At 35.8% G+C, this 21,495-nt stretch overlaps 1 protein-coding gene across 2 annotated transcripts in view; it reads right to left on the bottom strand.

The window, feature by feature from the left end:
- Window positions 1–7,331: 7,331 nt before the first annotated feature.
- ldlrad4a (low density lipoprotein receptor class A domain containing 4a) overlaps window positions 7,332–21,495 on the bottom strand; it is a 180,273-nt gene continuing 166,109 nt past the window's right edge. For both annotated transcript variants that reach the window (XM_087295531.1, XM_087295532.1), the window contains 3 exons: window positions 16,315–16,469; window positions 12,616–12,669; window positions 7,332–10,975 (listed from right to left, as the gene is read on the bottom strand). In XM_087295531.1, the coding sequence (XP_087151657.1) occupies window positions 10,445–10,975; window positions 12,616–12,669; window positions 16,315–16,469 (740 nt within the window). In that variant the 3' untranslated portion in view covers window positions 7,332–10,444. The remainder of the gene's footprint in view (window positions 10,976–12,615; window positions 12,670–16,314; window positions 16,470–21,495) is intronic.

Genomic DNA, 21,495 nt, shown 5'->3' with positions numbered 1-21,495 from the left:
TGACAAAAAGGAAAAAAAAAACTCAAACTGGTTTGGGAGAAGGTAAAGTAAATGATGGCAGAGTTTTCATTTTGGCTGTCTCTTTAAGGAATAAACCGTTTTAACACTGATAGCTTTTTGGTATCTTGAACATTTCGGGGATTTGGATGACACTGAGGACAGAATTAAGATTTTGGACTGAACTAACAATAACAACATAGCACTGCCTCTTTTAGTTTTTGCATGTTACATTATTATTTAAATTATTTATGGATTTGAAACAACCCAGACATTTTTATAAAAATTACTGAAAAGGATATAGTCAAGGAAATCTTTAACCGTTTGTTAGTCTAGGTCTTGAAAACTGTGTCAGACAGGTATAAATGTACAGTGAGATTTAGTAGAGATTTGACCATTGTTTAAAATACTGGTAATGCTGAATATGCACTAATATTTCTGACATATCATCAATGGCCTTTACGTCCTGTTTGGAGTTCACGTTCAGTATGTTCCTGCCATGTTCATGCGTTTTATTTATGTGACCTGATTTTTCATTTTTCTGTGGACTGTGATGATGGCCAAGTCCCTTTTGTTTCAAGTGTGCAAAGTAATTAATGAAGGTTATTAATTTAATCAATTATTCAATGGAAAATATCTCTGCTGGTGAAGCACTTGAGATGTTTAGCTCTTACAGGATTACGAGGCCTTTTATTTTGAAGGATGATCCACCTGACTGTCAACTTTGACAATAAAAACGATGAACATTTCTGGTGTCTTATTACAGATGTTTTTTTTATTAACCTTGTAACATATTTGGGTCAAGTTTTGCAATGTAAAACGGTGTTTAGTTGTCCTTAAAATGTCCAGCATGTTGTGAAGAAAAAATAGATTTATAATTTTAAGTAAACTTGATAAAACTATATGAAGATAAATCAATCTCACTCTGTGTATATTATTAAGAGGTTTCCTTAATTTTTGCCATGTCACACTATAGGACAGAGATTACCAAACTTGTTCCTGGAGGTCCGGTGTCCTGCAGATTTCAGCTCCAACTCAAATTAAACACACCCGAACAAGCTAATTAAGGTCTAACTAGGTACACTCTGTTCTCACGGTCTCCCAAGTTTGTTCTTTCAAGGTAACCTGTCTTCACAAGAACACAAGTCTGTTCTCTGCGTTCTTGGAATTGAGAAACAGCCTATGCAGAGCTGCAGCCCATCAGGAATTGAGTTTGAGACTATTGGTGTTCAGGAACAGCTAAGTAAAGCTGTAGGGCCTTAAGGTAGATCAGCTTGTCTTTCTTCAAAATAGTACCTTTTCCATAAAGATTTTTTTTTTGTAAACAAAATGCTTTAATGTGCACCACAGATACTAGAAATATCCGTTGTCCACCTACACCTTTATGTTCCAGTGAATCATACAAGCTCTCCTAAAAATGCGATCTGGCTGGCTTAAAATAAATAAACTGCTGTGAAACACAACTCTGACATTGTGTACTGTTGTGTCAAAGTTGTGCCTTAAATTAAAATTATATCATTTACATGCCATTCTCATCTTTAGAAAACATATGGAAATATTTGTAATCAAGAGATTTGTGTCCCTCCGTTTGAAGTCTGTTTACCACATCAAATATTTATAAATGTGTAAAAAAAAAAAAAATAAAATAAAATTATAAATCTGAAATCACTTTATATCAGGGTCCCCAAACTCAGTCCTTGAGGATTAGTGTCCTTCAAAGGTTAGCTGTTAGCACAATCAGACCCACCTGGCCTCAAGCTTTTATAGGCTTTCTAGAAACATCCATGCAGGTTGAGGCAAGTTGAAGTTGGAATGTGCAGGACACCGGCCCTCCAAGACCGAGTTTGGGCACCCCTGCTTTATATGACAAGCCCATAGCCAATGCGGGTTTAGGTGGTTCGAAAGACCCACACTTGACAAAATCCAGAATTTGCCCATGTATGATCTCCTACTGAGCTCCTACTTTGACTGCTATGCCATCATAAATTGTGAAGATCAAAAAAGACAATGCAAGTGATTTTTCATGAGTCCAACATTCAGCTGTGCAAGAAAACACATTCTGACAAATGTGGTCATCTTTCGCTACTGATGCTGTTAAATGGAGAAAACATTGAACTTTTATTCTTAATCTTGGACCTGTATATATATATATATATATGTATATATATGTATATATATATATATATATATATATATATATATATATATATATATATATATATATATATATATATATATATATATATATGTATATATATATGTATATATATATGTATATATATATATATATATATATATATATATATATATATATATATATATATATATATATATATATATATATATGTATATATAAATATATATATATATATATATATATATATATATATATATATATATATATATATATATATATATATATATTTCTTTAGGAAATATTTTAGTACATCAAAAAGTGGGGTTATATTGACCATCTAACAAGCTAATCCAGCTAAATAGTGCTTAAAATGTCACTAAAATGCAGTTTTTAAATCTCATAATTAAAAAGAAAATGGGGCGAATAATTGCCTAAAAGTCCACCCTTTATACCAGGCTGCCAAAGGCCTGTATGATGAACAGATTTAGTTTTTTTTTTTTTTTTTTTTTTTTTTTTATTGCCATAAACAAGCTCAAGAGCTCAACAAGCATTGCAGGTTAGTTCTAAAGCTTAAATGTGCGCTCTTGTGTATCAAGCAAGCTTCCTGAGCAAATGTGAATGCTGTAAAAATGATTTGCTGATCATATGTGAATAAGGCCTAAATTAAATCTTATCATCACATCATCATAGATGAGTTTTCGGCCATCTTAACCAAACATCTTAAGTGATGTTGTCAACACTGCTGACTGCATTTTACAACAATTACCACATATAACGGAGCATTTCTTGGTCAAAAGTCATGCTTCTGGATTTTGGAAATTAAAAAAAAAAAAAAATTTTATCTAGATGACGCCATTAAGAGTGAAACAGCTAATATATGGCTACTTCTCATGGTAGAGTGTAAGATTGGCTCTAAAAGAGTGTTTTTGGTTGTAAAGGGAAGTTCACCTTGTTCAGCCATTGTTCGTGCACATGGCAACAGTTCATTTTTATTTATTTCCCACATCTCCTAAACCAAACATACCTCATTCAGATCATCAGCTTATCAGCAGAGATTACATGACCTGAAATGGGTGTCAAAAAAGTAGACATGCAAACGGTGCAGTCCTTGTGGCCCTTCAGGAACTTGGTGTGGCTGATAGAGGGGCGCAACATTTACTAAGGGGTATGAGGGTTAAAGTTCTGCGCCCATGTAGTAAAAGTATAATTACACTAAGCATGTTAGGTCACAAAGAAAAACATCTCATCCCACCCCAAATTTCTTTTCAATTTCATTTTCCTCACTAAATGATTATAGCAGCCAGACTAAAAATGTTTAGAGTAAAAAATAAACGAAGACTAACTACCTGAAATGTTCTATTTTATCAAAATGTTATGTTTAAACTTTTTTTGTAACTAAATTAAAATAGTTTTGAACAAAAGATTTACGAAAAGGCCTGATTTATCAATATACATAATACATTTATAAAAACATGTATAGAAAATGGATTTTGAAAGGATTAATAAACATTTCCAAAAATGTTGAAGCAGTGGTGCAGTAGGTAGTGCTGTCGCCTCACAGCAAGAAGGTCGCTGGTTGGAACCTCAGCTCAGTTGGCGTTTCTCTGTGGAGTTTGCATGTTCTCCCTGCATTCGTGTGGGTTTCCTCCGGGTGCTCTGGTTTCCCCCACAGTCCAAAGACATGCGGTTCTGGTGAATTGGGTTGGCTAAATTGTGCATAGTGTATAAGTGTGTGTGAATGTGTGTGTGGATGTTTCCCAGAGATGGGTTGCGGCTGGAAGGGCATCCGCTGCGTAAAAACTTGCTGGATAAGCTGGCGGTTCATTCCTCTGTGGCGACCCCGGATTAATAAAGGGTCTAAGCCAACAAGAAAATGAATGAATGAATGAAAAATGTGAATATTCTGACTTTTTGTTCATGTGTTAGTTTTAACAGGGTTTAGAATCATTATAATTAAAGTCATATAGGGTAATTTTTAATCCAAATATTATTTTTGGTTTTATCTGAAATAGATTGAGGTCTCTCCTTACAAAAACATACATTTTGCGTGATCCCTCTTATAATAATAAATAAAGAATATTTTTCAGTTTAATCTTATAACTTTTGACCTCAACATCAGGGGTCTCAAACTCAGGGTCAGGGGCCACATGGAGGAAAATCTATTCCCAAGCGGGCCGGACCAGTAAAATCATTAATCAAAAGTATATATATAGAGAGAGAGCGAGAGAGAGAGTTTGACACCCCTGATGTAGATGTACAGTTGAGGTCAAAAGTTATAATATTAAACTGAAAAATATTCTTTTATATATATATATATATATATATATATATATATATATATATATATATATATATATATATATATATATATATATACACTGTTTGTGGGCCTGATCTGGCTCGTGGGCCGTACGTTTGACACCCCTGATATACATAAACACTTTACACTTGGCTGCGTGACTGCATGTTATTATTTTAAATGATTTTTAATTAAAACGTGTGTGCCAACCTATGCAACTCATAGTATATCTTTTGATTAATAAAATACAGTATTATCATCGTATAAAATGAAAAATAAACATTTTTAATAAAATACTTTTATGTTTATTGTTTGAAACTTTTAATAATGATCATTTCAATAATAGTTTTGACACAATGGCGCCCCCCCCCCCCCATTGTAACCCTTTATGCAAAAGTTTGTTTCAGAGCACCAACAACGCATGGTGTCGTGAATGAAAGGCTGATACAATAATAAACTTGCTGATTCACTAATCTGTTGCCATGTGGATGAGGCCTAAGAGTAAAAAGATTTCTCCTGTTTTATTTCTAACAATATAACAGGTTTGATCACTGCACTTGCGCACTGTAGAGTCAGTACATCTGACCACAAAGCTTTCTGGCGCTGAGCTTTTTATGGAAAGAATCACAAACCATCTTTGTCAGCAGTAAAAATTAATTCACACTGAACTGAAATTCAACTCTGAAAACTGGACTGACACAGATTTAATTTACTAGAACATCTACTGTATGTCTGATCTCGTGGGCCAGCCTGTACACCAGACGGTGATCTTCTCACACCTGCAGCTTCTTCACATTAGACATCCAGCGTCCTAGACTGCAGCTCTGCACAGTAGTTTGTCCAGAGGAGAAATTGTCGTTCCCAGCAGAGCCTGGTTTCTCTCGAGTTTCTTTTCCTTCACTTTTGTCAATTGGTGAAGTTTGATCCTCGCCACTGGTTTCGGGACTTGTAGAGCTGCGCATCGATGGATTTGCTCTTCAGTGTTTGGACTTTCAGCTGTGAAAATTAAACCCTGAACTAAACAACTTAAGCTCTGAAACCTGGACTGACACAGATTCAATTTACTAGAAAGTCTATATTAAGCTGCTTTGACACAATCTCCATTGTAAAAGCGCTGTATAAATAAAGAAGAATTGAAACTTGTATCCTTCACTGTAAAAAAAAGTAGTTTTAACACAAATTGAATAATTTAAAATAATTAATTTATGTTTGAAATGCGAAAAAACAATTAAGTTGTTAAAAAAGATCAAGAATTGTTTCAGCTCATTTGAATCAATATTGTGATCGTACAATGTAAAAAACAATGCTGGGTTACACACAATACCTTTATGTTGTCCCATTGGTTGATTAACCAAATAGTTTTTACAAATCCAAGTGGATTGAACATATAACAATGAAGTTGTCCGAAAAAACCTCAAGAATTGTGTTTTGTTCCAGCTCATTTTAAATAAATAGTTTGAACAAGCAGCAAAATTCTTTTTTTAGTGCAAGCGCATGGTAAAACCCAAAAAGTTAAGACAACTCAAACTGTTTGAGGAAACCGATTGCAACAAACCATTTGAGTTAAAAAAAAACAAACTAAAATCTAAATCAGTACTGTAAACTTACTTATTCTGCGGACATTTTTTGCTATTTCTGCGCAAAATTGTGATAAAAATCTGCAGATTTATGTGGAATGATTTTGGAAGTATGAGTATCACTAAAACCTTAATATATGAAATAAAAAGTAATACCTATTTAACTTTTATTAAATGTTTACAAAGCAAATTCAATTAGATCCACTTTATTTGGTAAACAAAGCAAGTCTCACATGTAATATTTCTACTAAGACAGAAAATATTAATTTACACACTGTATTGTAATTAAATCATATGAATATTTTCATGTTAGTCAATAATACTATTATTTCATTACATTTTAATGTATTACTTTTATTTAATGTTAATATTAAATTAATTTAAAAACTGAATAAATATAAGTTTACACACATTTACACAAGTAAATGAACAGAATCAACGATGGGCTAAAAATCTGCAGAATTCCCTGTCATTACCTTCAAAACTCTTTTCAAATAAGTAGAATTACCTTTCAGTAAGTTTTGAGTTAACTAAACTCATTTCATTTGATAAAGTTGACTGTTGGGTTTTACAGTGTATAATAACATTTTGGAGAAAATATGGGTGTTGAACTCTATAGCTGCGTCCCAAATGGCACACTATACACTATGCACTCATGCACTATGTACTTATGCACTTACACACTCAACAGGATAGTATATGTATGTAGTGTCGTCCCAAATGGCACACTAATGTTTTTTTACTAAGCGGAAATTTAAACCGTTTCCCTGATGACGTTTGACGGTTGCCAAATCAGTGAAATAAACGACTGAATTATCAAGTAATACCTGCCGTGAGTATTGCCGCATTTACCATCGGGAGGCGCAATAATCACTCTCGTAGGAGAATTTTGCTTTCACCATCCAAAATAAATCGTTATCCAACATGTGCGTCCGATCGCTCCGCCCCTTCCGCTACGTAAGCAAACCTGCGGTCGTTGAGTGCGTGAAGAGTCCATCATTACACACTTCATTTTAGCGGCTGAATGAGTGCATCATCCGGGTAATTAAAGTGCACTTATTATTTTGAGAGTTTTCAATGTGAACACACTACTTACACTATTTATACTACAAAATGGCGTAAAATAGTGCATAAGTATGCGATTTGGGACGCAGCTTATATGTACTCAAATTTAATAGAAAAATGGGGGCAAATTAAGCATGATAAGCTTCATTTGTGGGTACGTAAATAGTGAGTCAGTGTTCATTTTTTGGGTGAACTATCCCTTTAAAAGCAAAGATCAAATGACAAACACAAAGCACAAAAGAGACTCATTGTCTGGTTCTTTTCCTCAACTTTAATTGCTCTCTCTGGCCATTTGATGACAGCGAAAGAACAAGCGTGGAATCGTTTCATGAGGGACTACAACAGTATCTTTAAGCAATAGTTTTATTGTTTTTTTTTTTTAATTCTTGTATTTATTTTTATGCATTTTTTAAAATAGTTTTAAGTCACCTTTTTCCTGTAAAAGTATTGCAATTAACAGACCTCAAACTGAAAACCGCTGACATCACAATTAAATAGAACAATAAAAAAAAGGCGTAAGGACAGCAGCGTTCCTCGCTCGCTCCACCGTTGTTGTTTTTTTCCTGCTAAAAAAAAAAAGGTTTGTAGTCCACAATAGGTCGTACAGTCCTGCGATGTGATCTCGCTCGAGGCCAACGATGAACCTTCCAGATCCATGTAACGAGATGCTATACTCCCCACACAAGTCGTCAGTCAGTCAGTCATTCATTGGCGCTCGTTTATTCGTCCATTCAAGCGTGTGCAGCGAGTGTTTTCAAGAGAAGCGAAGAGCTCGGAACCAAACTGCTACGTCGAGGAAAATGACAACATGAACATGCAGTAACAATCAGCGATGGGCTGGCGTTTCCTCATGTATGCATTTGATGCTCTTTTATATCCCACACAAGTCGATTATGTGCATAACAAAAGAGACAAGAGAATGTTAACCGTTCCCCGCCGATCCAATAAACCCTCACCCTGAGCTGCGGTTTTCATATCAACCACCAAACCTTCGGGAAAAGGCCTCGTGGGAGCCCAAAAGCGCTTGACGGTACGGAAAATTGTGTTATTTTCATGGTTATTAGGCGGTCCAAACAGCTAGCAGTCACAAAATAAACGTCAATAAATAAAATGACAAGCGCTGGCGTTAATAATTCTTTGTGTGGAAGTTACAAAAGCAGCAGCTAGTTCTCCTTTATATAACAACTGCCTCATATTAATCAGAATATTCGCTTCATCACATAACAGATTTTGCATTTACTGTATAGGAAAAAAAATATATAAGAAGTCTTTTGTATTTCTGTGACCATACTGTAGCGTTTCTCTTTGCAAACTTTACTCTGTTTTACAAAAAAGACAAAGCACAATTGAAGGCATTCACAAAACTTGATGCCACCGTGTTAAAGTTTTCTTTTTAATATTATCTATACATTATATTACAGTATTAACAATGCTTTCTTGTGGTTGTTCTACCCATTGGGTAGGATATGTGCATAATATATTCAAGTTATATACAGCACCGTACAAATAAACAGAGTCCGACTACTGAAAGAAGCACCATAGGAAGTGAGGCACAACAAAGGTGGGGACTTTTGAGTGCAAGTGGGTTTCTATGTCTGCTTAAACATGACTGTTAGGCACCGAATTTTGCTCATGTAAAGAAGAACATGCCAACCTCTCGGCTGCGAACGTAAGAAATACATTTGGATTCGTCTTCCTAGCGCTAGGACAGCTAATCTGAACGAAGAAAACAGAGGACAGACTGTCTAGGTCTCGGTTGATTAGCGGAAAGAAAGTCAGGAGGAAGCTGACAACCTACATACCAAACAAACAACAGCAGCAGTAGCGGCGGTAGCAGCGCGTAGCAGCAGCAATACAGTACGAACTCAAACTGCGCGGTCAGAATGAGTGACGGGAAGCAGAGCCAATGACAAGAGGCCGTTTTGAAGCCAAAGCGGATGAGCGCTAGAAAAATCACACTATTAAAGGAGGAAAAAAAGGTCACCAAAAAAAGCCTATTTAGAGGATGGGGGCTTTAAACTCCCACCTACTCTGACTATATATCCTCTCAAACTGGTCGCTTTAATAAATAGCTAGTTAATAAATAGGTTTTCTATGGAACTTTCTAAGGGAAGGCCAAAGACTGGTGGTTTACAAAGCTCAGACGTGATCACAAAAATAAACAAACAACGACACAATCAGCATGTCTGAAAAGCATTCCAAATGCGTGCCATGTGGTGATGATTGAATACAACTTGAAATAAATGAAGGAATAGGGGACGCACCACGTCATGATTGGTACACGTTAAATACTGGTGTGCTCCTGAGCAGCCTTGGAATAAAACGGCGCACAGGAGAGTAAAGGGATAAATAAAATACGAGATCCATATATGATTGTAAATTAAAATATAGGATGGATAACTGGGGGGGGGGGGGTAACATGCATGTTTGCGGTATGAGATCAGAAGGGGATAGGATGTGCATAAGACTACAGTTCCCATGATTCCCTTGCACTTGGACCCCATTGACAATGCTGAAGTGACTTTAGTTTAAAGTGCTACTCGACAGGATGAAAGTGGCGTGTGTGTCGTGACTTCCATCTGCAGATATCCATGCCATGATCTCTCACTTGGTCAGTGGAACGAACATAAAAAGAAGTAATCTGGAATTTGAACAGCTTGTTAAAGCCCCTTTGTGAAAACATTAATCATAATAAGTGCCATGACGCAGTTCAGTTGTGGAGACTTTAGGCTGGATCAGAGTTCTTCATCTCCATTTCAGGAAAACGAGATATTCGGAAAATGTAAAAAGGAAGGAAAGAATTCCCAGGAACAGGCAAAGACCTGTGGATTGACGGAGAACAAAAGTAACCAAGGATAGCCGTTTTTACCCTCTCTTTAACCAGAATAAGTGCAACGTAAAGACTTGCTGTTGTAGTTGTGAGTCGCACATCCCCAAGATTAAGATTATATCATGGCACTCAATTTGGATTTTGATTGGTTGTGAACAGTTTCTGTGCACAAGTCCTGGAAATGAACAAAAAAACGAATACAAAATTTCTCAATCCTATGACCCATGTGGTCTCTCACGCAAACAATCTGTGCCAACACACGTGTTTTGTTTTAAATACAGGAAAGCATACAAAAACCAAACAAAGAGCTTTAGCCGAGGAGCCCAAACATCCATACAAGGCCCCGAAGTTCTAGCAAAAAAAAAAAAAAAACATACAAAAAAATAAACTTTGTAAGCTTGGTTCCTCAATTTCTTCGATTTAAATTGTGCAAGGGGAGTGGTCTAACCGTGAAGCCACTCCCCCTTTAGGTCCAGGAGGAAGTACCAGAGAGCGCAGATGACGACACGCGCTCTCTACTGCCCTCTAGTGCCTCCTAGTCACACGGGTTTGTCGCGCCGACTATCCTTAACCTTGACGAACAGGGTTGTGCTTGCGCCAGGCTGGCCGGAGCGGCTGGCTGTCCTCTGATTGGAGGGTGGTGCGTTATTGCTGTGCTGGTGCAGGAAGGAGGCGGAGCCTGGATAAGTCTGACCCATCACCTCACTATAGGTAGGTGGCGGTCCCTCCACGTGCGAGTTCGAGGCACTCTTGCCAGAGTTGCTGCTCGGGGGCCGCGGCCCGCCTCCGTGCACGTAAACGTCTATCAGGTCGCTGTCGAAAATGGTCCGGTTTGGAGGCGCGCGCACGGATGCACGGCTCAGCTCCAGCTGCTGCTCGGGGTCTCTGAGCTGCAGCGTACAGGGGCCCTTGTAGGGCGGCAGCTCCTCGCCATCTGAAAGGCAGATGGTGGGCGGCAAGTGGATGTCCTGCTGCAGGTATGGGTAGGTGGGCTGGAAGCGGCTGAATCGGTCCCTTTGCATAAATGAAGGTGGGTTGAAGCGCTCTCCGCTCCTTGGCCCATACATCACCTGAACATGGAGCAGAAAATAGGTCAACTTTTAGAATTGAAAACATAAAATGCACAAAGAATTATGCTGCGTTATTTTCATTCAGTTAATTATACAAGCCAGGCCCCCTAGTTTTTTACGATTCTACGATCGCTGAATCCAACGCAATATCAACAAAATGACGAAAATTTTTGCAATCCTGCTAAATTCTTTATTTAAACTCAAAATATTCGCCAAAAATTTAAATAATCTCATAAACTATGCAATTCCAAACCATAGAATCAAATTAAATTTATTTCAGTTTGAAAATAATTGTTTTACATGACTTGATCACGTGATGTATTTGAGTGTCTCTCACCTGCGCCCTCACTATCATCAAATAGAATGGAATGGAGGGGGGGGGGGGTTTCTATGTGCAGTAAGCAGATGCGGATGAAGCGTGAGTGATTAACATGTAAAGTCATTGCAAAGAAGAAATATAGACACCCTGTGCCACGAACTAGGCATTTTGTGGAGCAAAGATGGAAAGTTTGGAGCAAACATCTAACAAATGGAGCAGTGGAAGAGACATGGAGATTGGTTCACGGATGATGGCTGCTGGATCTGGCCTTTACATGTATGGCTTGGTATTATGATGTGCATCAAATCGATAAAGGATTTCATTTTAACTCTTTCCCTGCAGTTAACGAAAGAAAGCGCTTCCTTGCCATTGAAGACTAACATTGAAGGCTACCTAATATGGTGTATATATATATATATATATATATATATATATATATATATATATATATATATATATATATATATATATATAATTTTTTACATACATATTTTAAATCGCAGAGTTATCCGCAAATTTCTGGGAACTACTGTCACAAAATCTGTCTTTTTTCGCAAAAAAAAAAAAAAAAAAAAAATCACAAAATAAAACGTGAAAAACTAGAGGGTCAACTTGAAGCTGAAGATTAAATTAATACAGTTAATTATGCAAGCAACATGCAGCACAATATACAGCACTTTTTTTTACAAGTTAACAATAAATCATATTGTAAATTGTTACAATTAAAAAATATACATATTAAAATAAAACGTTTCTTTTTGAACACATTCAATTCCTGTGATGTTGCATTTTTCAGCTCCAGTCTTCATTGTCACATGATCCAAAATTATATGTTGCTCAATAAACATTTATCACAACTGTCAATGTTAAAACACAGTTGTTCTGCTTCATATTTAGTGGAATTCATGATTTATTTTGTGTTCAAGATTGATGAACTGAAAATTCAAACGGAGCAGCATATTTGAAAAAAAAAAAAGTTATAAATGTAACTGGATCAATGTAATGCATCTCTGCTGTATTCATTTTATTAAAATTAGTTCCTTTTTTTAAACAATAGATTAAATATAGTGATATTACACATGGATAATCATGGCTTTTTCTTACTGTGTACCATTTATTTAAAAATGACCATTTATACACAAACAATCTAATAATATCTGAGCAAAATCATAAATATTTCAATATACTGACGCAAATGTTACAATGTTTGAGCTCTTGGGTATTTTGCCCAGCTATAAATATGATGACAAAACATTAAAGCAATTAGTAATATTTTGCTGACAGATTGAATGTGTTGTGTCAGTTGACTGAGTTAACTAACCTCAGTGGCTCCTTGCTGCGTCACCAAACTATCTGTAGGCCATGCACAGCCATCCTAGTGAGATACAAAGAGGGAACGCCAATGTTAGTCATGCATTAAAGGCAACACATAAAATCAGCTTCATCTGATGCATTACAGTACGAGTCTGAAAAGAAAAGCTAGAGGCATCAGAATAGTTGATCTAAATGTGCATGCCGTAAATATGAGAATACATTAATACCATGCATTATTAATTCAGGACTGCTTCTTAGTCTCACGACCTCCAAAAATGCAGCTGTAGAAAATGTGTTGTTCTCCAAATTTACGAGCTTGTTTCTGAATTTAAGAGCTTGGTGGCTTTCATGCTCCGCATCAGTTGCTAAATCACATCTTCACCGTCTTCCTATCTTTTTATGACTCCTTCTCAAGCTGAGAGCTAAAATGGACTGCAGTCTAGACAAGCATGTCTCAGTTATTTCAACCACAGGCTGAAAACGAACATAAAAGAGATTCAGGAATGTGCATAATTTAATCTTTGGGTTGCCTGAGATCCTAGTTTGTATTTACAGTGACATATTACTTCAAATGGATTCATAATATAAATTTAGTGGTTACCAGCACTAGGTCTGTGCCGATAAACGATATCATATTGAATCGTTATAAAAGTTGCCAATAACAATGATAAGCTCTGGACTTTTTTTTTTACTCTTTATTGATCTAAGAGCCAATCACACAGCAGAAATGTGCAACAACGGGACTCAAAAAGTGTGTTAATGTTAGAAATGTACCGAATTTTCGCACACCAAAAAATTTTCAGCCGAAAATGTTATGCCATTTAAATGACCTTCTAATTTTTGCTTCAATCATTGTTGGGGTACTCTTAGGGTTAACAAATATATTGGAACGTATATCAGTATCATTCAATATGGAAAATAATTATCAAGATTGCATTTTTGCCATAGCGCCCGGTCCTAACAAGCACTTTAAATGTATAAGAAAACACATATACATGAATAAATGATTGTATAATGTCTTTTTTTTTTTTTAGAATAATTTAATGCGAAACTCCATTTTATTTTGTTAATAGGCTTATTTGACATGTCACCTAGAGTTAAACAGTTGAGTTGTAGCATTTTTGAATTCACTCAGTTAATCACTGTGTCTGACGAAATCACTTTTAGCTTTAACTAAGCATATATCATTGAATTAAAACTCAAACATTTCCAAAAACACTTTTAACAAGTTTCCCATTTAAAACTTGACACTTTTTTAGTTGCATCGTGTAGTAAGACTGACAGAAATTTAAAAAAAAATTGCTACCATTGTCGCAGCAGGCGCAATGATATCACACAGCACACAAAAATAGTCCCCAGCTGGGTAACTAAAAAAAAGCGCTGTGTAATATTGCATCTACTGCAGCTATGAGTGCAGTAAATTTCCCAAATTATTACGCCAGAATGAGAGAATAGTAGCTATATTGAGCAAGAAAATAGCAACTTTTTATCTTACGTCGGTCTTTGTACACAAATGTAACAACAGAAGAGACAAGCTTCAATGGGCTATATGCACAGCTACTGTTTTTCAACCAATGATGATCTTCTGGTGAAAGCTTTATGTGACTCTTCAATATCAAAAGGTTCCTTTTACAGCATTGATGTTGTAAGGTAATTAAAAAACAATCAGTTAAATAGACTTATGCATCCATTTAGTTGTTAAAGCATAAAAAAAGACGAAAGACAGTTTAAACACAGGCGGCGTCATTAGCCGCAGTAGTTCCATTAAAAATACTGTGATTAAATAAATTTCCATATTTTAAAGACATGGTGCGGAAAAATAGAATTGAATGCAGTGCATCTTGTTTGGTCAAGTTACCCACTTTTATATCGTATCTCAGCCTGGTAGTGAAGATTGCAGTTTTTTAAAGAAATCAGATCTTAAACACTGCGATTTTGTTTGGGAAGACAATAAACGGGAACCCTGGGGCTGGCTGACTGAAATTAAGAATTTGTGCGCCATTTTTTATATTTTTTTTAGCAACATGATAATGGTCTAATCCGGAAAGAAGTTCTCCCACCAGGGCCAGACAACGGCTGAATGGATTTAAAATTTGTTAAACTAAATTATTTAACTCAAAGGGAGTTGCAAATTAAGACCATTTAAAAAAATTTGAGTGTTCCTTTAAGAACTCCTGATATATATTTGTATGGTTTCTCATATTTTATGTAAGCAGGTAAAACATTATGCCACAAATTATGTTGTTTATTTACTTTATATGATTTAGAAATGCACTTTCTGCATCATGAACGCTTTAAAAAATGAAAAAAATATGTAATTTTACAAAAAGCATTGGGTGCAACGCGTTCCACAGTAACGCTTTACTGTATTCTAATTACATTTTTGAGGAACGCGGTAAAGTAACGAATTACATTTTAAATTTGTGTAATTTGATTACAGTTACTAAAGTCAATTTGTTTGCGTTTAACAAAAATAGCTTTTGGAAGAAAAAAATGCTTCTTTTAAATGACGTTTTCTGCTGCATTGTCAGTTAATAAGCATGCACTTTAAAAAAGCTGGAGAACATGAGCTGAAATGGTTTCTGTCAAGAGTGGTTGCTTCTTCAAGTGTACATACAGACGATTACTTCCATTTCATTAAGCGTAAAAACAAAAATATTGCTTTGAAATGCAGTCTAAAAAACTTTCAACTGCTTTAAACTCGACCAGCAACTTGTTCAACCACATGAATAGAAAGGATTCTACGACAAAACTCATCACCAAGGAGGACAATGGCACCAAAAAACACGGTGGCCCACCTCAGCCTAAACAGGCTAAATAAAAATTTATTGTGCAGGATCGGGAGTGAAGGTATATTCTGATACGTTTGGGCGAATTCTTTTGAATATGTCAAGCTGCTGTGATCAACCCGCTGTAATGTTTTTCAGTAAATATCAAACTACTGAAAGATCTGCAGTTTATTTGGTATTTTTATAGGTATATTTTATATGTTTTAAAAGTAGCTTTAAACTAAAGTAATTAGTAATCTGATTACTTTTTACATGAAATAATTAGTAATGTAATCAGATTACAATTTTCCAGTTGTAATCAGTAATTTGGAATCTATTACTCTTTTTAACAGTGGTTACAAAATTGCCTGTATACATAAACGTGAGTTTGTTTGAATTTATTTATGTTCAATTTAGTTTTTTGTTACAAACTAAACATTTTGCTTCATGAGACCTCAATGTATTATTAGGAGCCATGATTATTCATTTGGTTTTGCCTTGACTTACATTTTACGAACCACCAAGTACCACAGTTTAGCAAAAAATGTTTTAAAGCCACCTACATATTGGCTGTGTAGTAAATTAAGGTAATTTTCATTATCCCTCTAATGAAACATGAATGTCTCCAACCTATTAAAGCATAGTCTAGCGTTATTAAAAGAACAAGCCAACCTCACTAATGAAACCGGTAGACCCATCCCAAGGAGCTGCATAATGCATTTGTGCAGGTGTACCGACACAAAGACCCTGAAGCTGGCACGCACATTGCCGAGTCCCATATGAACACGGTCACAAAGTCACACACATGGTGATCAAACAAAAGAACAGGAACTCTACACCCACTCGGAGCTCACACAGACAGGACACACATGGTGACTGGAGAATCAAACGAACACCCACTCTGAATAAAACACACACACACACACACACACACTTACCGGCTGCATGCCCTCTTCTCGTCGACGGGCCTGGCTGTGGCGTGTCAGGAAGGCCCAAGCCGACAGCCGATAGTGGTTTAGCAAACAGATGATCACAACTACCATTACAGTCATCACCACAATTATGATTATTATCTGAACAAACTCCAGTTCAGCTGCAGGAGAGAGAAAAAAACACAAAACAGAGAGAAAATAATTAGCATATTTCACACAACTGAAAAGTTTAAAGGGTTTAGTTTAAAAAATAAATAAATTATGCCATCATTTACACACTCTTGACTTGTTCTAAACCAGTTTGAGTTTTTTTTCTTCACTTAAACAAAAAATAATTTCTTTGGAAAAATATTGGAAACTTGTAACCATTGACATCCTTCGAGGAAAAAAATATAATGGAGGTCAGTAGTTTCAGTTTCCAAAATTTTCAAAATAACTTTTGTGTTCAACAGGGAAAAAATGGTTTAAAACTCTTTATTGTTTTTTGAATTGTGTCTTTAATACATTTTAAAATGTATTATTTTATGTACAAATTTACAGTTTCAGTTTTTCTTTTCCAACAACAAAAAGCTAAGATGTCACTGATGGTTGCCAGGGTAGTGTTTTATGGTTGGTAAGGCGGTTTGCTTGTGTTTCTAGGATAATCGGGCTTTATTCGGCTGTTCCACATTGTCCCAAAGCCTCTAGAATTCTTTTTTTTCTTAAATTTCCTAGCAGTGAAGAAATATTCAGGCTGATTGCTTAAAAATAAATAAATAAAACCTCATTTAAATCTCAAAAATGCATTCATGATAGGCATTTATGTTTCATTGTTTGCAGCACAAACAGTGTAAGTAAAACAAAGTATTAAAGGGTTTTGGTTAATTAAAAATTGCTTTCTTTACTATTATAAATGATATATGAGCTTTCTAAAACATCAGCGAAGAAGCCTGAAGCTAGACAGTTGGATATGAATACAAGTAATGATATGGAAGGCTCATTATATTCTTCATTCTTACCAGCAGGGGGCGGTAAAATGAACACATCTGGGAGTATTGAGTGTGGGGAACAGACCAAAATCTGCCATTAGTGACGCAACAGACTAATCCACAAAAAATGTGATAACATGACGTTTCAAATGGCTTTTCTGACCTACATCAAGCCAAGAAGAGAGAAAGAGCGAAAAGTGAGAGTTTTTAGGTCATTTTTATTATTTATAGGCCAGTTCAAAGAGGACGTGATCAGAACATGTTGTGAGCTAGATTTTAACTTGTACTGCCCACATTTGCAGCACATCTGAATACGTCTGAGCCTGTGTGCGAATTGATTTCATAAAAACTCATGATGTCTTTGTAAGGCTTCTTCAAACAATAAAAGGAAGGAATTCATATTTCATGTGTCTTAATCATGTCATGCTTTCCATATCAGCAGACATTTTCTGTCTACTCTATATTTTCAGCTTTAGGGACTCTTCATCTTGCAAAGCAAAGTCATGTTGTTACATACAGACTAGACCTCTCTTTCATCCTCCTGCTGACCCTTGAACGCACCCCACCCTACCAACACACACTTTCACACACACAGAAGTGTCCAGTCAATACCGACTTGTTCTCCATTTTCATGAAATCTATGAATAATCATATAGAAATGTGCCACGCATATGCCTCGTTCACACTAGCAGCGACTTTAGCTGTTTGTTTCTCTGGGTGATGACCTGCTGCAAACGCGGGTCTGTGTAGGTCTACAGCACGGAGAATACAACCGGGCTCTGAGCGAGCTGAGAGAGGATTACATGAGCTCTACTTGTGCTCCTATTGGCTGTCACTCAAGAAAGTCGCTCTTCATTTGCATTAAGTTGAAGAATTCTCAACTATGTCACGTCGTTAGACATGCCCAACATCCGAAGTCGCTCAATCTTTGTTGAAATGAACAGTCGCTTGTTGCTTTGCTGCTGCGAGTCGCTCGTATAGTGTGAATGAGGCTATACATATTTAGAATTCTTATTAACCCTACTTCCACATCAAGGTTTTGACATGATATATATAAGCATATATATATATATATATATATATATATATATATATATATATATATATATATATATATATATATATATATATATATATATATGCTTTTATATATATATATATATATGCTTTTATATATATATATATATATATATATATATATATATATATATATATATATATATATGTGCATACATACATATATATATATATATATATATATATATATATATATATATATATATATATATATATATATATATGTGCATACATACATATATATATATATATATATATATATATATATATATATATATATATCTCTTCTCATTATTTTATAACACATCGATAGTTAAGCGGTGGCACAGAGTTAGACCTCTTTCATGACTTCACACAGAAACAGCAATGCATGTGGAATGACATCACTTTGTTGCAGAGACGCTATTGGTTAAAAGCTGGCAAAGTAGAACACGGAAGCAGTTTAAAGTTGAAAGCGTGATTATGCGGTAAAGTCTAGATAGGATAAAGCTGTGGATATGCAGATCAACATAGCATCATTTTTGTGACTCTGTATAACAATTCATATTCATACTGTACTGTGATAGTTGGGTTTAGGGTTAGGGTGGATATTAATAAAATACAATTTATTGGGTTACTTAATAAATAACATAAATAATACTCGGTACAGCTACTGCTTTTACATTACTGTGATGGTTGGGTTTAGGGTTGGGGAAGATGTTAATAAAATACAATAAATGGGAAATTTAATAAATATTATAAATAATTCTCGTTAAATTCCAGCCACAACCGTGTCTGATCTATCAACAACCCGATTATGTCTGCAATCTGGAGGTATTATAAAGTTGATGAAGACAACATTGCCACAGCAAACTGTAAGATATGTAAACTTGGGATTGCAGGAGGTGAAGAATTTCTGCTTTTTATTACTTGATTGTTGAAGCTATCTCACAGAGGTTCTCTGTTTGTTTACAGAGTTGTTGAATGTTAAAATAAGGTGAATTAAATAAACAATAAGGAACATCCTGGATCTGTTTCTTCGCACTTCTTCATTCTTTATGTATTATAGAAGGATCAGATTGGATTTCGGTAGGTGATAGGTAGATAATCAAAATCAATTGACTTGGACTGATCAGGACACCCCTAGCAATCATTTTCAAACATATGACTATAAAGCCACCAATACAAATCAGACTTTGTTTAAAGCAAGCGAAAAACAGGTTTAATAAAATTAGTTGCTTTGATGCCACACTCCAAAAGGCTACCATTTCAAATCAGAAGCAATGATGCATTGAATATTTGCATAAATTTAGAGATCATACTGTACACAATGATTCCATGTATACTTCATTTACTTTTATTGATAACGATGCAGGACTGGTGACATATGCAGGAGAAATCCAATCAACAACAGATGAACCAAACCCCTCTTGATTCCCTCTTTTTTCTGTATTCCAATGCACTCGAATGTGTCACAATACAGAATAAAAGATGTGTTGCTAATTGAATTTCACTGCAACATTAAAGCACTTCTGCAATATAAATCTAATAAATACTGACTTGTCATCCACCCTAAACCTTCTTGACAAAAGCCAGTCTGAAATATCAATATAGTAGTTTGATAAGGAGAACTGAGTTTCTGACCTTTCTATCATGGCCACTTTCTCTCTACGGTAACAAGGTCGTACCCAGGATGCAGTTGGGCCATGTAGTGGCACTGTTAAATAAGCTGCATTGGTGCTGGCTCCTTGCCATGGCTCTACTAGAGAGAGTGCTTGCAAGACAAGGCCCCATCTGTTGAGGGCTTGGAAGAGAGGACCAAAGACCAGACGCATCCCAGGAGTTAACCCAGCACAGTAGATAAAACGGCCCAAATCTGCTGCTCCTAACTGGATTACGCTCTGGCCCGGCTCCAAAAGACAGACAACTGATGGTAAACTGAGGTGGGGTGGGTTAGCTTGAACATGCTGCAACTGACAAAATATCAACCTACAAGTTGTTAAGGCTGTAATCTCACCCAACCTGGAGACCAGACTCTGCTCTAACACCATTCCCTCATCCAGGACCATCAACTACCCCTGTGACACACTGTAATAGTTTTGTCGAGAGGTTAATCTCATTAGATCGGCCTCACTCTATCCTCCTTCAAGACTTTAGTTCTGACTAAAACGATGTGCAAACAAAAGATGATGCCATCTAATTGGGTGGTACTAAGTGTGGTATTAAACCGTATAGTTTAGCGCAAATAAAAATGTCTTTGGTGGGGCTGGGCGATTTGGCCCAAAATCAAAATTTCGATTAATTGAACATTTTAACTTGATTGCGATTTATGAACGATTTTTTTTATTTAAATTAAGTTTTGTACAGTACATATGTTTACATATTACAAGTGAAAGATTTTTAAATGAAGGGTGCATTGTTTTAAAATAATTGAAGGAAACACACACTATCTACAATCTATGATTATTATTGAACATCAACGCTGAACAATTGAAATTAATTCGCGCCACCCGAATTCATTTCCGATGGCACGAATACACCGCTACTACACTGACCAATCACAAAGCCTGCACTACATGTCGTCACAACAAGTAGCTAATTTTTTTAAAAGGTGTGCAGGTATACGAGCATGTGAAGGCTGTTCTGGACATTTCGCGTACGCTCAAAGCAGAAGTATAAATCTTAATTTTTAACAGAGTGGGGTCACGTGACTCCACATGCAGTCGGAAAAGTAATTGAAAAAAAATCAGCCTAGAAAAATTTGATCGATTTTAGGTGACAAATGTCGATTTCGATTACCTTTTGATGAATCGCCCAGCCTTAGTCTTTGTTCATCTTTAACTGATGTTGTCTGCAGTATATTTCTTTTGTTGAAAAGATGACTCTTTTGCCAGGTTGACTGAAATCAATATCTGTCTGTACTGTAGATGTCTATCCCTCACAGCCCTGCTTTCATTTGTCCAATTAAATCCTAGGGTCCATTAACAGAAGGAGTTGTATTGGTTTGCCTGGACATGAATTGACCCAAATTAGCTACTACTCAGCTAGTAATGCAACTGAATTCAGTGTGAGTTCAGTATGAGTCATCAGCACTTTTTCATGTTATCAGAACGCTAACAGCGCAAGTTACATAAACTCGTAATCCTTATATAAAATCATATTC

The sequence above is a fragment of the Danio rerio genome, chromosome 19, assembly GCF_052040795.2.
Source record: "Danio rerio strain M-AB ecotype USA chromosome 19, GRCz13ab, whole genome shotgun sequence".
Classification (NCBI taxonomy): domain Eukaryota; kingdom Metazoa; phylum Chordata; class Actinopteri; order Cypriniformes; family Danionidae; genus Danio; species Danio rerio.
This window is presented reverse-complemented; position numbering and strand designations above follow the sequence as displayed.